Source organism: Pempheris klunzingeri, chromosome 8 (genome assembly GCF_042242105.1).
Source record: "Pempheris klunzingeri isolate RE-2024b chromosome 8, fPemKlu1.hap1, whole genome shotgun sequence".
NCBI lineage: Eukaryota > Metazoa > Chordata > Actinopteri > Acropomatiformes > Pempheridae > Pempheris > Pempheris klunzingeri.
The window spans coordinates 1,350,966-1,365,158 of NC_092019.1; the positions used below are offsets into that span (position 1 = coordinate 1,350,966).

The following is a 14,193-nucleotide window of genomic DNA, read 5'->3' on the forward strand; positions in this document are numbered from 1 at the left end:
AACATTTAGGGAGACGGTCGATGAATAAACGCCTGTAATTGGACGTGGACGGACTTTTTCGTGTGTAACAGCAACAGAAGTCCACTTACTTGGCTTTAGGAGGTTTCAGCTGCATCTCTTGGTCATCATCATCATCAGCCAGCGAATGGGACGTCCTTCACGTGACCAACGGGAAGAAGACCGAGATGAAGCCGAAAGCTCCAGAACGCCAAACTCCACCAGCACTCTGACCGTTTAAAAGATCCCGACAGAGAAGCTTTTGTGGTCATTTTGTATTTTTAAGTTAACTAACGGTGCTCGGATGGACTCCGGCCCTCCCCATCACATCCCACCGACAACACGGGTACATTTAAAACCTCCCGGCCCGAACCAGACACTGTCAGCTGAAAACAACACGGTCTTTAAAGCACACACACACACACATTAACGTCCATGAATCCCTCCTAAAGATTCTCCACATCTTCTCATTTTCAGGCAGAAAAACAATGACCACAGCCGTAATCTTTGTCCCCATGGCAACGAGAAACGTCCTTTAACCGCCACCAATGATGAAGCCATAAATAACTCTTCTTTATCATACAGATTTTACAATATTGGACAGGATCTTTACGTTAAGTTTCAATTTGAACACCTTTAAAAGGGCATTTTCTGTCACTGTTGTTTCACTGATCAGTTTTCAAACAGTTTGACTTCTCTCACCCTTAAAGGAGAATTCAGGTGTTTTTAAAAGTATTAATACTTTTGTGTCTGAGTGACTGGTAGGTAGTAAAAGTGTTGGAACTGGTCCAGTAGATCACCTCAACCAGCAGCCACCAAACGTGATCCTTTGGGACAACTGCACCTGATCACAGTAGGTCCACTAAAAGAGCTTGTTTGATCCACTGACAGGCTCAGAGTGTTATTCTAAGTGTGTGACAGCATCATGGAAAGGATCCCTACAGAGAGAGACCTGGAAGATCCTTTTGGTTTAACCACAAACAGCACACACACCAGACTACATTCACTAAAACAGGGATTTTACCTTGGAGTTGCTAGATTATCACTGCCTGAATCTTGTAGTTTGTTTGTGTTACTGAGTGTTACACAAATATTGTCTTAGATCTGAACCAACCCTTTCAAAACACCAAAGTCACACAATAGCACAAGCAAACTAACCAATCGAAATGGAGGCAGAGCAGCAGCTCCTGTGTCCTGTTCTCTAAAATCCCTGTTTTAGTGAATGTAGTCTGGTGTGTGTGCTGTTTGTGGTTAAACCAAAAGGATCTTCCAGGTCTCTCTCTGTAGGGATCCTTTCCATGATGCTGTCACACACTTAGAATAACACTCTGAGCCTGTCAGTGGATCAAACAAGCTCTTTTAGTGGACCTACTGTGATCAGGTGCAGTTGTCCCAAAGGATCACGTTGCAGCCATTGTAGCCCGTTTGGTGGCTGCTGGCTGAGGTGATCTACTGGACCAGTTCCAACACTTTTACTACCTACCAGTCACTCACACACAAAAATATGTAAAAACAAAAAGGCCAAGGTTTGAAAATACCTTTAAAGATCCTTTAAAGAATCTGTTCACGGGGGGTCGGGCTCCTCCATGAGGTCTCAGCGGGTCACCAGACGGACCGGTTCAGGACACATGAGGGAAAAACTGCTTTTCTACACAAACTTTGTGTTTTTGAACGAGGATGAAGCTCTAACCAATCAGCAGTGACTACCTGTCCAGCAGTTACCTGTAAACATCTCATCCACACCTTTTTTTTTTTTCCTGGCTCCAGCACAGAAAGAGGGTTTCTTCATCCCGCCTACAAAGCTCTGATTGGCTCCAACTGTGGAAAACAGCTGTCAATCAACACCGCAGTGATTCACAGGTTTGAAATCTGTCTGAGATGAGATGATCGAAGGGGAAAATCAGACCATAACAGACCATAATGAGGGGCCGAAAGAGGACGCTGCTTCACCCTAAAGCCTGATTTATACGTCTGCCGTGAGCCGCCTTCACCGCAGCCTCCCCAGGAATGTAACCACAGATCTGATTGGTCCGCTTGTTAGCATTCGATAAGTTACGCTGGAGTTAAAAGTTAACGAAGCCCGCATATGCCGATCATCATTCAGCGCCCTGCTCTGCTTTAGCTGATGTGTGTTTACGTGTTGCCATCAAAAGTGTGCAGAATGAGCCTTTAGCTGTTCCTGTTTGCAGTGGAAGCACAGACAAACGTCACTGGAGCTCCTGAAAATATGAGAAATCTCAACCAAGTTCTGAGGCCTCTTTTTTTCTATGATTTCTGGGTGTTTTTATGGGCATAAATGGGCAATTTACACTGGAGACGTGTGAGTTTAATCCCACTGGAAGAGACGTGGTGCTTCAGAGTCACAGCAGCAGTATGAATCAGGCTCAGCGGATCAGGCTGGAAACGTTAGAGACAACGATGAAGAGAAACCATGTTTGTTTCCTCCTGACGTGAACAACCACTCGTTATCTGAAGGTTCGGCTTGTTTGGTTCTGGTTGAGCCTCGTTGTTCCTAATCTGAAGGACGACAGCGGCGTCCAAAGCCTCGACACTACGCTGCCAAAGCTGCCCGACGGAAGATTTGAGGCTCAAAGTCTCCACTTCCTGTTTGGCCGGATGGATTCTTGACCTTATTGCTTCTTAGATCCGCTTTCTTAGCGATGCGGGGAGAAATCGAGCCATCGGTCTTCCAGAAGATCCCCAACAGAAGAGCAGAGGAACACTGGAGGTCTCGGTTTAATGAACACTTAACTTCTTAATTCCCTTTTAGAAACATAATTACACTGAACACACACACAGATGGAGAGATGATCAGAGGTTTTCTACAGTCCGACGTCCTCCTCGACCTTTACGGGACCTTTTTCCTGATAATATCCTCAAGTGTTTCCTGGTAAAAAAGGTAAATCAGACATCCCACAGCTGGTTAAAACTCTCCGTCCTTCCCTTTGCTCTAGGTCTGATTTTAATCATCTGGTTGTACATTTAAAAAAAGAGGAAAAACTAAAAGTTCACACCAACACGGCCGATCCCTCCGGACATGCACAAACAGGTTTTCTTGCGCGACGCCATGTTGCTCTTCGCTCCAGCTCGGCTCCAGTCCGCTGCAACTTTCAGGATCTTTAATGGAGACAAGCGGCTGCTGGATTCACATCGACGAGGCAAACAGAGGTACAGGAAGGAGCGCGTCACTCCGACATCCACCGGGAGGCAGCAGAGAGGTGAAGAATACAAGCGGGTGAAGGCAGCAGGGATCCTGGGTTTGCCGTTTCTCCTCCTCCCCTCGCGGGGGCGAACGCTGCCGAGTCCTCAGAGACGTCGCGTTCCTGGACGATCAGCACTCGAGCGGCGGGTGGAAGCTGCGTCTGCAGTCGACGGCTTTGGGGCTGGGGGGCTGAGCTCGCTTCTTCCGGAGCTCCTCTCGACCCAGAGTGCCGCTGAGCCGGGAGTACGCCGCCTTGTACTTTTTATCGAACGCAGCTGCAGAGAGAGAGAGAGAGAGAGAGAGAGGAGAGGATTATTATCAAGTTTATTTCCGTCTCTACACACTGCGTTTGTTCCTGTTGTTCTGTGTCATTTGTGTCAATAACACAGCAGCCAACAGCTGGGGAAAAAGCTTGTTTGATCCACTGACAGGCTCAGAGTGTTATTCTAAGTGTGTGACAGCATCATGGAAAGGATCCCTACAGAGAGAGACCTGGAAGATCCTTTTGGTTTAACCACAAACAGCACACACACCAGACTACATTCACTAAAACAGGGGTTTTAGAGAACAGGACACAGGAGCTGCTGCTCTGCTGCTGCCTCCATCAGTCAGTGTGTCTGTGTTACTGTGTGTTATACAAACATTGTGTTGGATCTGAACTGACCCTTTGAAACACAAACACAAACAAATGAAACAATTAAGGCAGCTGTAGACCTGCAACTCCTTAGGTAAAATCCCTGTTTTAGTGAATGTAGTCTGGTGTGTGTGCTGTTTGTGGTTAAACCAAAAGGATCTTCCAGGTCTCTCTCTGTAGGGATCCTTTCCATGATGCTGAATTTTGGTTTTAACACCCCAGTTTTAGTAGATATCAAACAAATGAGATAGAACATGTTAATCAGTGATCTTTAGACATGATGATAGGTGTTTTTTTTTGCCTTAGGAGAGCCTTAATGCTAAGCTGCGGTAACCGGCTGCTTATCTACCGTACAGAAACGGGAACATCTAACTTTACCAAACTGTTCCTTTAACTGCCAGTATGAGCTGTAATGTGTTATCAATGACCAGGTATGATCACTAAAGCGATTCATCCCATGAAAATTGGTGTCATTACCCTTAAAACTACCCAACAGCCTTTACTCTGTTTCCTGAAGTATCATTTTGTGTTAAAACCACATAAATCAGTGACTCTTACCGACGTGGTCTTTGCCCATAGCAGCCAGAGTGAGGAAGAGGAACTCTCTGTACAAACTCCTGTCAAACACAAAATACACACACACACACACACACACACACACACACACACACACACACACACACACACACACAATCAAGCTAAAGGTAACATAACATAACATCACAGCATAATAACTTTACTTTAAAAAGAGCTTATTTATCTCGAGGGAGCTGTCATAATCATCAAGACCTCAGTCAGCCTTTAAAGGGTCAGTCCGTATTGTTTCAAGTGTGGTTGTTTGAGCTTCTTCTCCACAGTCAGACCGACAGAAGACCCTTAAACACCTTAAAACACCACTATTGGTTGTTTTTTACGCTGAATACCTTCACCGCTTTACATTTCTGCCGGACAGCAGGGAACTGAAGCTGTTCTCCCTTTCTCTTCACTTGCTTCAAAGTCACCAGACTCTATTCACCTCAGAGTAAACAGGAGTCGCTGGTCTATCCCCGCATCGATCGGCAAGGTCGTTTGTGTCATCGTGCGACTTTGGTGTCTCAGAAGGTAAGTCTGGATCCAAACTAATGTGTTAGTCCACCGAGCGACGCAGCAGTAGGGCAGCGAACTCATGTGTTCTAGAAGGTAAAATTAATGCTTTTGTCAATGGAGTCTGGTGGCTTTGAAACAAGTGAAGAGAAAGAGGGAAAAGCTTGTGAAACAGTGAAAATATTCTGAATATATCATACACAGATAAAAGGTTTTTTTTGGTAAGGTGGCCTTTTTTAGGAGGCTTTTCCTGCAGCACATTTCTTGGCGTCTGTGTCGGGACCGACCACCGTCTGCTGTGGACCCACCGAAGGACCTCAGACAACCACAGTAGAAACGTCCACCTGGAAAATAAATCGGCCCCCACCTCTGTGTCCAGGGGGAGCCCGGCTGCTTGGCCAGCGTGTCCAGGAAGAGGGTGACGGCTTTGTGCACCTCGTTCATGCCGACCCACCGCAGCACCTCCTCCAGGAAGGACAGCGTGAACGGGTGGTTGTGTCTCCGCCAGCTGTAGCTCCTCATCGGGATGTCGCCTGGTGGAGCAAACAGCGTTACAGGTCAAACACACAATACTGGTACGGGCCCCGAGCGTCCCGGTCACATATACTTTATCATACAGCATGTACTTCACACCAAGCATTTCAAAAACGCTGTTTCCATGGCAACGCTGTAACTACGGGAGCAGGAACAAATATCAACAATATTGGACGGTTTTGTTGTTGACTGAGCTCTGATGGTCAGAACAGAAAACTGTGAGTTGCTTTTTCCAAGAATATTTCACTAATAAATCTCTTTAGTTTCCTTCTGAACTGTTCAGCTGCAGCTCGTGTTTTGAGCTTCTCCTTCATCTCCGCTGGGGCTCGCCGCCGCCAGGCCTAACCCTACAACACTAACCTAACAGTTAGTAACGCCGTCACTAGCGCTGGGTATATTTAACCTGACATAATATACCAGATAAAAAAATACTTATAATTGAAGTACTCTTCTTTTATACGTCTCATAAAACAAAAAAAAAAAGGTATCATGGTGTGACCCTATAAAAAGGCTCTAAAATTAGTGAATGCTAACGAAAAAGTCCTTCAAAAACATGACCACAAAGATCCACGAGGAGTTGGTGGACGTAGCAGCTAAATGTGTGGATGTCAATGATGTTTTCCAGCGGGGACTAGTTATCGCCTCTGTTGCTAGGGGCGTTACTAGGGGTGTTACTAAGGGCGTTGCTAAGGGCCGGCCTACTCCCTGGAGCGCTAAAAAAGGGTTTTTGTTTATTTTGGGAGCGAATTCGCTGCAATATGAACACATTTTAATCACATACTTTGTATTTTGTTGGTCACTGTTTTATAATCACAGTATTACTCTTTAGGGAGAGTTTTTACCGTCAAAATTATTGGTCACAGTCAAGAACACAAATGCATACAAGCACGGAGAAGTGATAAGAAAATGGAAGATAATGATAAGTATTTACAGGAAAAATAGAAATAATAATAAGAATAATAATCTATAACTGTGTAAGAATAGTGATTAATATGATTATTAGATGAAATGTAAAGGCCCAGTTGAAAGACGCTGTGCTGGTCTTACTGTGGATCCTCCAGAGGATGTAGAGGGGGGGCCACTGGTCGGTGTCGGGGGTCAGGGTGTCCCAGAGGAGCCTCACCCTGACGGCCGAGCTCTCCGGCTGCCAAACACACAACGAGACATGAGGAGTCGGTGGGGAGGGGGTCGGTGTGTCGTCACCTTTAATCTTAACTTATTTCACCGCCGTCGTTCCCTCACACGTCGGCAGATTTCAGATTGGGCAGAGTGAGTGTGATACCTGTTTACTGATACTGAACATCTGCAGTCTTTTCTACTTCTACTGCAGCTCCTGTACGGCATCAATATAGTTCTGTCTCATCGGGTTTTCCAGCATTTTATTTTAAAATCTAAACACTCTCAATCTAAGCAAACCTTAAAGACACCACATTGAAATTCAAGCATTTTCAAGGATTTCCAGCACCTGAACGAACCCTCTTAATGCCCCAAACAAACAGTTGTTATCAGTCATCCAAAGGAGACACATTCCCACAAAACAGATCAGTAAAAAGCCTCAAAGAGAAGAGTTTTGGGGAAATACGGACTAAACGTTGCCGCTGTGTTACCTGTGTGAACTGGCTGACCAGCGGCGACGCTCTGACCAGCTGCAGCAGGTTGCTGGGCAGGCCGAGGCGCTGGAAGTACCACACCAGGTTCCAGAAGATGATGGAGTGGTTGTCCAGGAACTGAGGCTGGGCCAGGACCGCCTCGCCCTCGTTCTCCAGCAGACTCTCCAGCTCCTTCCTCAGAACCAGAGGGCTCAGGTAGGCCACCGTCACCTGGGGGGCCGCGCCCACAGACGAGCCCTGTGGGGGGAGGAGAGGTCAGCGAGATGGGAATCGCGGGAAGGAAGACGACGGATGTGATAAAGCGTTTAAGCTGAGTTACGGTGGTTGTTCTGCTGGTCTCCGAGTAGCTGCTGGTCTCCGAGCTGGAGTCTTCGCTCAGGCCGTTACACTGGTGTCGCAGCGGGGCCTCCTGACCGCTGGGGGGCCTCACGGCGCTCTCCAGCTCGTCCTCCACGTTCCAGGTGCTGCGCTCCGCACTGAGAGAAACGAGCAAAGAGGGAGAAATAAAACAGGCCGACGTTAGCGGAGATACAGTGACGGCAGACTGAGTCCTTCATGAACCACTGCTGCAGATCGCCAGCCACCAACGCTCTTCACTGATGTTCCTCATGTTTTTCACTGCTACCATAATCTAATCTCTGAGCTGCTCTGTGAGGATTCTTGAATCCTTCATGTTGAATTCCTGAATCTTTGGTCTCTAATTAGGGAGTTTGTTCTGAGCTGCTCTTTATGGAAAGTGTCTTGAGTTAATGAGTCTGCGGACACCTCGAGCGTCGAGTGTACTTTTTCTTTTTTACCCTCGGCTCTCCCACCATCGTATTTACTTTGCGTTTGGGAGCTTTAAGGACATTAAGGACAGATCACCCCCCCCAACACAGCGTCTTCACACTGCTGCCATCAGGCAGGCGTGACAGAAGTGTGAAGTCAAGGACAACTTATTTAAATTTCAGAGTGTTATAGTTCACTAGATTGTATTTGGAACCTGTGCATATGACAATAAACATCTTGACTCTTTAATCACAGCGGGGGGGGGAGTCCGGTACCGGTTCTGTACCTGCTGACAGGTCCGAGGTCACAGATCTCAGCGTTCAGGAAGGGGACGAAGGACGCGCAGCAGAACGGGCAGGACGAGTTCAGGTTGGAGTCGTCCGACGTCCAGCCGGCCATGATCTCCTCGTCGTAAACCAGAGAGTTGCAGCTGCGGCACAGAGAGCAGCTGGACATCAGCACCTGGACGCACAGGTAGAGAGGGGAGGGAGGGGTCAGCGGCGACATTAACACAGAGAGTTTGGCCGCTGCAGTCGTCTCCTGACAGCCACCCGTTTACCTCAAGCCCCACCCCCTCCTGGTTGGCGTCCCAGGACCTGCGCAGAGGATAGGCTGGACTGGGCGTGTCCGTCAAGTCAAGGTCACTTCCTACAGACAACGAGCTCTGAGAAGAGAAGAAGAAGGAGGAGGAGGAGGTTATTACAGAAAAGCTCTGGACAACGAGATTCTGATTCTCACTGCTTTAGACACGAGCAGGCGAACCTCTGAGGTAGCGTTGACCAGCCTCTCCTTGGCTTTCAGCAGTGTTTCAGCCACTTGAGCTTTCCTGGACTGCCTCTGTTCAGACACCCTTCGTCCTCCTCCTCCTCCTCCTCCTCCTCCTGGTCGCCGGTCGTCCACGCTGGCGGCCCGTCTAACGGACACTCTGTGCCTGGTCGGAGTGAGAAGCTGCTGCAGCTTCCCTGCCAGTCCTCCTCGGCTCGGGGAGGACACGTTGTTGTAGTTCTCATCCACGGCCTTGTTCCTGCCGGCCGAGTCTCGTGGTCCCACCAGTCTGGAGGTCGAAGGGCAAAACATGGATGAACAACAGTAGAATAACTGGACCAGGGCTGGAGGATATACTGCCTGAGTAGATTTAAATCCCCAGATTATGCAAAATGTGCTTTTTAATATCTTTTCTGACATAAATATGTCCCCTGCGTGCCTACAGACCGTTTAACCCTTTAAAACCTCGGCCTCAACTTGACTCTAAAAGGGTCAGAAAACGTCCTGTGAGTTAGTGCTTTTGCCCTTTTTTCTAGAAAACTTGGAACTTTCAATATCTGGCAGTTATTTACAATTTACTGTGTGTTATAAGAGTGAAATAACAGTTTAAAATGAAGAAAAACTTAATTTTTAGTGGGAAAACACAATGCAATTCAGCACGAATAACAGATTTTGCAAGTTAAAGATGAAATTTGAAAAGTATAAAACTATTTACAATAAAATTTTGTGGGCTTCCGGGACGAGGCACGAGTGAAATTACCATAATGACGCCATCTTGGCTGTAAAGCGCAACGTCTCTACTTTCAGAAACCGTTGGATTCTTTCCCATAGCGCAAAAGTGACGCTGACGACACACTCGGAAGTAAAGGGTTAAAAGAAGTGGACGCAGCTTCCTGGTCTGAACAGTGAAGCCTTAAAGCTGCTTCCTCTCTAGTGTCCAGCAGGGGGCGACTCCACTGAAGTCTGATTGGATGGAAGTCAATGAGGAAATGAGGAGACTTCTCTCCTGATTTATCAGCTCAGTGAACAGTTTCTGCTCTCAGTCTCTAGTTTACTGTCTTCTTCAGTTCATTTAGTAAATTATGGTCCATTTAAACCAGGGGTCACCAACGACGAAGGGCTACCAGTTTGTCACACTGCTCTGAAATAACAAATGAGCTCAGTTTGCCTTTAGTTATATATTATTATTATTGATTAATGATACTCATCTATGTGAAGACACTGATCACGTTAGTGATTTCTCACAATAATTATCAACAATGACTTAACAAGGTGGGAAACAGATAAAATCAATATTACACATTTAATTTCTGTAAATCTCAGCAACTGTTTACATTTTCAGATGATCACTTCTACAACATTTCATAGAACAAATGTTCCATTTTCACTGCCCACTGACAAAGAGCCTTTAAACACATCATCAGCTATGTTTGTAAAAGTTATCAATTATTTAATGTTTAAGAAAAATCAACTTTCATATTTTTAAATAAATCTTACCACATTTTAAACTAATGAACAAATCTGCGGCATTTTTAACAAAATGATATCTGTTTACATTTCATGAAGACACTTTTGAATTTAACACAATTAAAAATCAATATTTTTATTTAACGTTGCCATGACACCGTCATGTTGCCCCTGACAACATCTGGTATCTGTTTGAAAATGTGGAGCTCTAAACGAGGCTTCGGCTGCTTGTTGGGATTTTTCCTCCGGCCTGGTGAAAACAGACTGCTGCTTACCCAAAGCTGCCTTCAGCTCACGGGCTGTTTCTGCCCGCAGCTTCCCGGTGGGCAGTTAGCATGCTAGTTAGCATGGCAGTTAGCATGCTAGCTCTGTGACCCGTAGTGAAGCGTCTCTCCACATTGTGCCGCTTTGTCGTCGCCCCGCAAATGAGACACACGCAGTTTTCTTTCACAGTAGTAACAAAGAACTCTTCCTCCCATTCACTGTGAAAATGATGAGCTTTCTTTCTTTTTTCTGCCATGTTTTTTGGGTTAGAAACCGCATTCAGCTCCTTCATCTCCGCTGCGCCCGCTAGCTTACTCTGCACGAGCGCCAAAGTTTTGACATGCGCGCAACACTGACCTTTGACCTTTGACCTCGAAGAGGTCAGAGTTCACCTAAAACTATCTAAACTAATTCTTTTATTTTTAAGATATTGTCATTTTCAAATCTATATAAATGCAAGTGTGATTAAAAAAGAATAGCAACAGAAAAAAATTAAATTTTAGACGCAGCTCACTGGTGAGTTGTGCTGTTTTTAGAACAGGCCTGCGGGGGGCGACTTATGTGGTCCTTGGGGGGACCTGGTGCCCGCGGGCACCGTGTTGGTGACCCCTGATCTAAACTAATTCTTTTATTTTTAAGATACTGTCATTTTCAAATCTATATAAATCAGGGGTCACCACCCTTTCAGAAACTGAGAGCTACTTCATGGTACTGAGTCAGACGAAGGGCTACCAGTTTGTCACACTGCTCTGAAATAACAAATAAGCTCAGTTTGCCTTTAGTTATATATTATTATTATTGATTAATGATACTCATCTATGTGAAGACACTGATCACGTTAGTGATTTCTCACAATAATTATCAACAATGACTTAACATGGTGGGAAACAGATAAAATCAATATTACACATTTAATTTCTATTAATCTCAGCAATTGTTTAAATTTTCAGATGATCACTTCTACAACATTTCATAGAACAAATGTCCCATTTTCACTGCCCACTGACAAAGAGCCTTTAAACACATCAACTATGTTTGTAAAAGTTATCAATTAAGTAATGTTTAAGAAAAATCAACTTTCATAATTTTAAATAAATCTTACCACATTTTAAACTAATGAACAAATCTGCGGCATTTTTAACAAAATGATCTCTGTTTACATTTCATGAAGACACTTTTGAATTTAACACAATTAAAAATCAATATTTTTATTTAACGTTGCCATGACACCGCCATGTTGCCCCTGACAACATCTAGTATCTGTTTGAAAATGTGGAGCTCTAAACGAGGCTTCGGCTGCTTGTTGGGATTTTTCCTCCGGCCTGGTGAAAACAGACTGCTGCTTACCCAAAGCTGCCTTCAGCTCACGGGCTGTTTCTGCCCGTAGCTTCCCGGTGGGCAGTTAGCATGCTAGTTAGCATGGCAGTTAGCATGCTAGTTAGCATGGCAGTTAGCATGCTAGCTCTGTGACCCGTAGTGAAGTGTCTCTCCACATTGAGCCGCTTTGTCGTCGCCCCGCAAATGAGACACACGCAGTTTTCTTTCACAGTAGTAACAAAGAACTCTTCCTCACATTCACTGTGAAAATGATGAGCTTTCTTTCTTTTTTCTGCCATGTTTTTTGGGTTAGAAACCGCATTCAGCTCCTTCATCTCCGATGCGCCCGCTAGCTTACTCTGCACGAGCGCTAAAGTTTTGTCATACGCACAACACTGACCTTTGAACTCTGACCTCACCTCACCTAAAACTATCTAAACTAATTCTTTTATTTTTAAGATACTGTCATTTTCAAATCTATATAAATACAAGTGTGATTAAAAAAAGAATAGCAACAGAAAAAAATTAAATTTTAGATGCGGGTCACTGGTGAGTTGTGCTGTTTTTAGAACAGGCCTGCGGGGGGCGACTCAAGTGGTCCTTGGGGCGACCTGGTGCCCGCAGGATGGCGACGCAAATGGAGCCAAATTCAAGGCTTTAAAACGGTGTTCCACAAACCAAAAGGTGACCGTGTCCACTACTTATATACAGTCTACACCAAAGAAACTCTGACTGTCCCCGCCCACTGAAAACCTCCTCACAGGTGAGAGTGAAAAACAGCACATTCCTGAAAAGAATGAAGTGAAACAAGTCTTCTAAAAGCGACGTTGAAAACAGAATAGGTAATAATAGGCTAGAAATATTACCGACAGCAGCAAACAGCGAGTTAAGATCATCAATAGAAGATTATTCTGTAAAAAGCAAGTGAATAACGTCCCCACCGACCTGCCGTCTCTCTCCGCCGGCTGGCAGCTGCAGTCCGGCTCGGAGTCGGCCGACTCTGCGCACTCCTTGTAGAAGGTGGAGAGGCAGACCTGACTCCGCCGAACCAGAACGCCGCCGGGGGGCGCCGGGGGCGGGGTGGAGGTGTCTCTGCGTCCCATCGGAGGTTTACGGGAGACGGCGTCGCTGCAGCCGTTGGTCCCGGCGCTGCGGAGGATGGTCTTCTTACAGAGCTTCACCTCTGGGGGACAGAAAGGACAGGATGGGAGAAAAACACACACACCAAAAAAACCCACAATGCTCGGCGGTCGTTTTCAGACAGAAACGAGAGGGGGAACCTGAGCAGGACTGGAATTAAGTATGGGACAGACAAAACCTTGTCTGTCCTAAAGAGCTCTCTGGGTCACTGCTGGAGGTGATGAAGAGCTAAAAACATCAAATAATGTCCATACTTTGTGGGTTTATCCCTCAATTAGATCACAACCCACATAAACTGCAGTTGTCAGATTACATGTTTAGTGTTTTAAGGGTTAGTTCAGACACAGTTCAACACTCTGTGTTCTGCAAGGTAAAATCTCTGTTTTTGTCAATGGAGTCTGGTGGCTTTTAAGAGAAAAAAGGAGCAATTTAATGGCTGTTTCCGGTTAAACATGACGCTTAAAGAGCTTGTTTGATCCACTGACAGGCTCAGAGTGTTATTCTAAGTGTGTGACAGCATTATGGAAAGGATCCCTACAGAGAGAGACCTGGAAGATCCTTTTGGTTTAACCACAAACAGCACACACACCAGACTACATTCACTAAAACAGGGATTTTAGAGAACAGGATACAGGAGCTGCTGGTCTGCTGCCGCCTCGTATTGGTTAGTTTATTTGGCTTCTTGTGTTGTACACAAATGTTGTGTTGGATCAGAATAAACCCATTAAAATACCAAAGTCACACAATGACCCAAACTAACTAACAACTATAATGTTCAGTGAGGTAAAATCACTGTTTTTGTCTATGGAATCTGGTGGCTTTGAGGAGAGTGGTATAACTGCTGTTTGTGGTTGACTACGAAGGACATCAGGAGTTTATCAATGCTTTAGAGACAATAAAATATTTTAAATAGAATCTGACCTCCCTTTTCTTTACATTTTACCTGGGGAACAGGTATGGAAACACATGGAAATGCCTGCATGTAAATCCCCCCAATCCTCTGTAATGGAGCGCGTGTATGGAGTCTTTATTGTAGGACTGAGATATTAAAAATACATTAAAACCTTGTGAATTGAAGGCCAGCCCCCCCCAAAGCAGAGCCCGAACGCCTGAAGACGTTTCGTCTCTTACTGTCAGTCGGCGTCTTCATGCTGTTCAGGCTGTTGCTCTTCACCAACGACCCCGTCAGGGACTCGTGGCTGGAGCTCTCCGACAGGCCGCTCCAGCTGGACTGACGAATCAGAGTGGAGTGTGGGCGGGGCCTCTGGTCAGGGTCCATCATCGCCTCTGTGGGAGGAAAAAAAAAAAAAAAGAGAAATTGGGACGACGGTGAAATCCTTCGGTTTATCACAAACATAAACAATCAATACATGTGGAGACACGTGGTAACCAAAGCACAACATTTCCCTCTG

The 14,193-nt window shown here is 45.6% G+C and overlaps 1 protein-coding gene across 2 annotated transcripts in view; it reads right to left on the bottom strand.

The window, feature by feature from the left end:
- Positions 1-2,715: 2,715 nt before the first annotated feature.
- Positions 2,716-14,193, bottom strand: part of dennd4b (DENN/MADD domain containing 4B) — a 50,901-nt gene continuing 39,423 nt past the window's right edge. For both annotated transcript variants that reach the window (XM_070836022.1, XM_070836023.1), the window contains exons 19-29: positions 13,913-14,068; positions 12,587-12,824; positions 8,591-8,882; positions 8,388-8,492; positions 8,115-8,290; positions 7,380-7,536; positions 7,058-7,297; positions 6,498-6,594; positions 5,284-5,449; positions 4,392-4,450; positions 2,716-3,474 (exon numbers count right to left, since the gene is read on the bottom strand). In XM_070836022.1, coding sequence (XP_070692123.1) covers positions 3,329-3,474; positions 4,392-4,450; positions 5,284-5,449; positions 6,498-6,594; positions 7,058-7,297; positions 7,380-7,536; positions 8,115-8,290; positions 8,388-8,492; positions 8,591-8,882; positions 12,587-12,824; positions 13,913-14,068 — 1,832 coding nt within the window. In that variant the 3' untranslated portion in view covers positions 2,716-3,328. The remainder of the gene's footprint in view (positions 3,475-4,391; positions 4,451-5,283; positions 5,450-6,497; positions 6,595-7,057; positions 7,298-7,379; positions 7,537-8,114; positions 8,291-8,387; positions 8,493-8,590; positions 8,883-12,586; positions 12,825-13,912; positions 14,069-14,193) is intronic.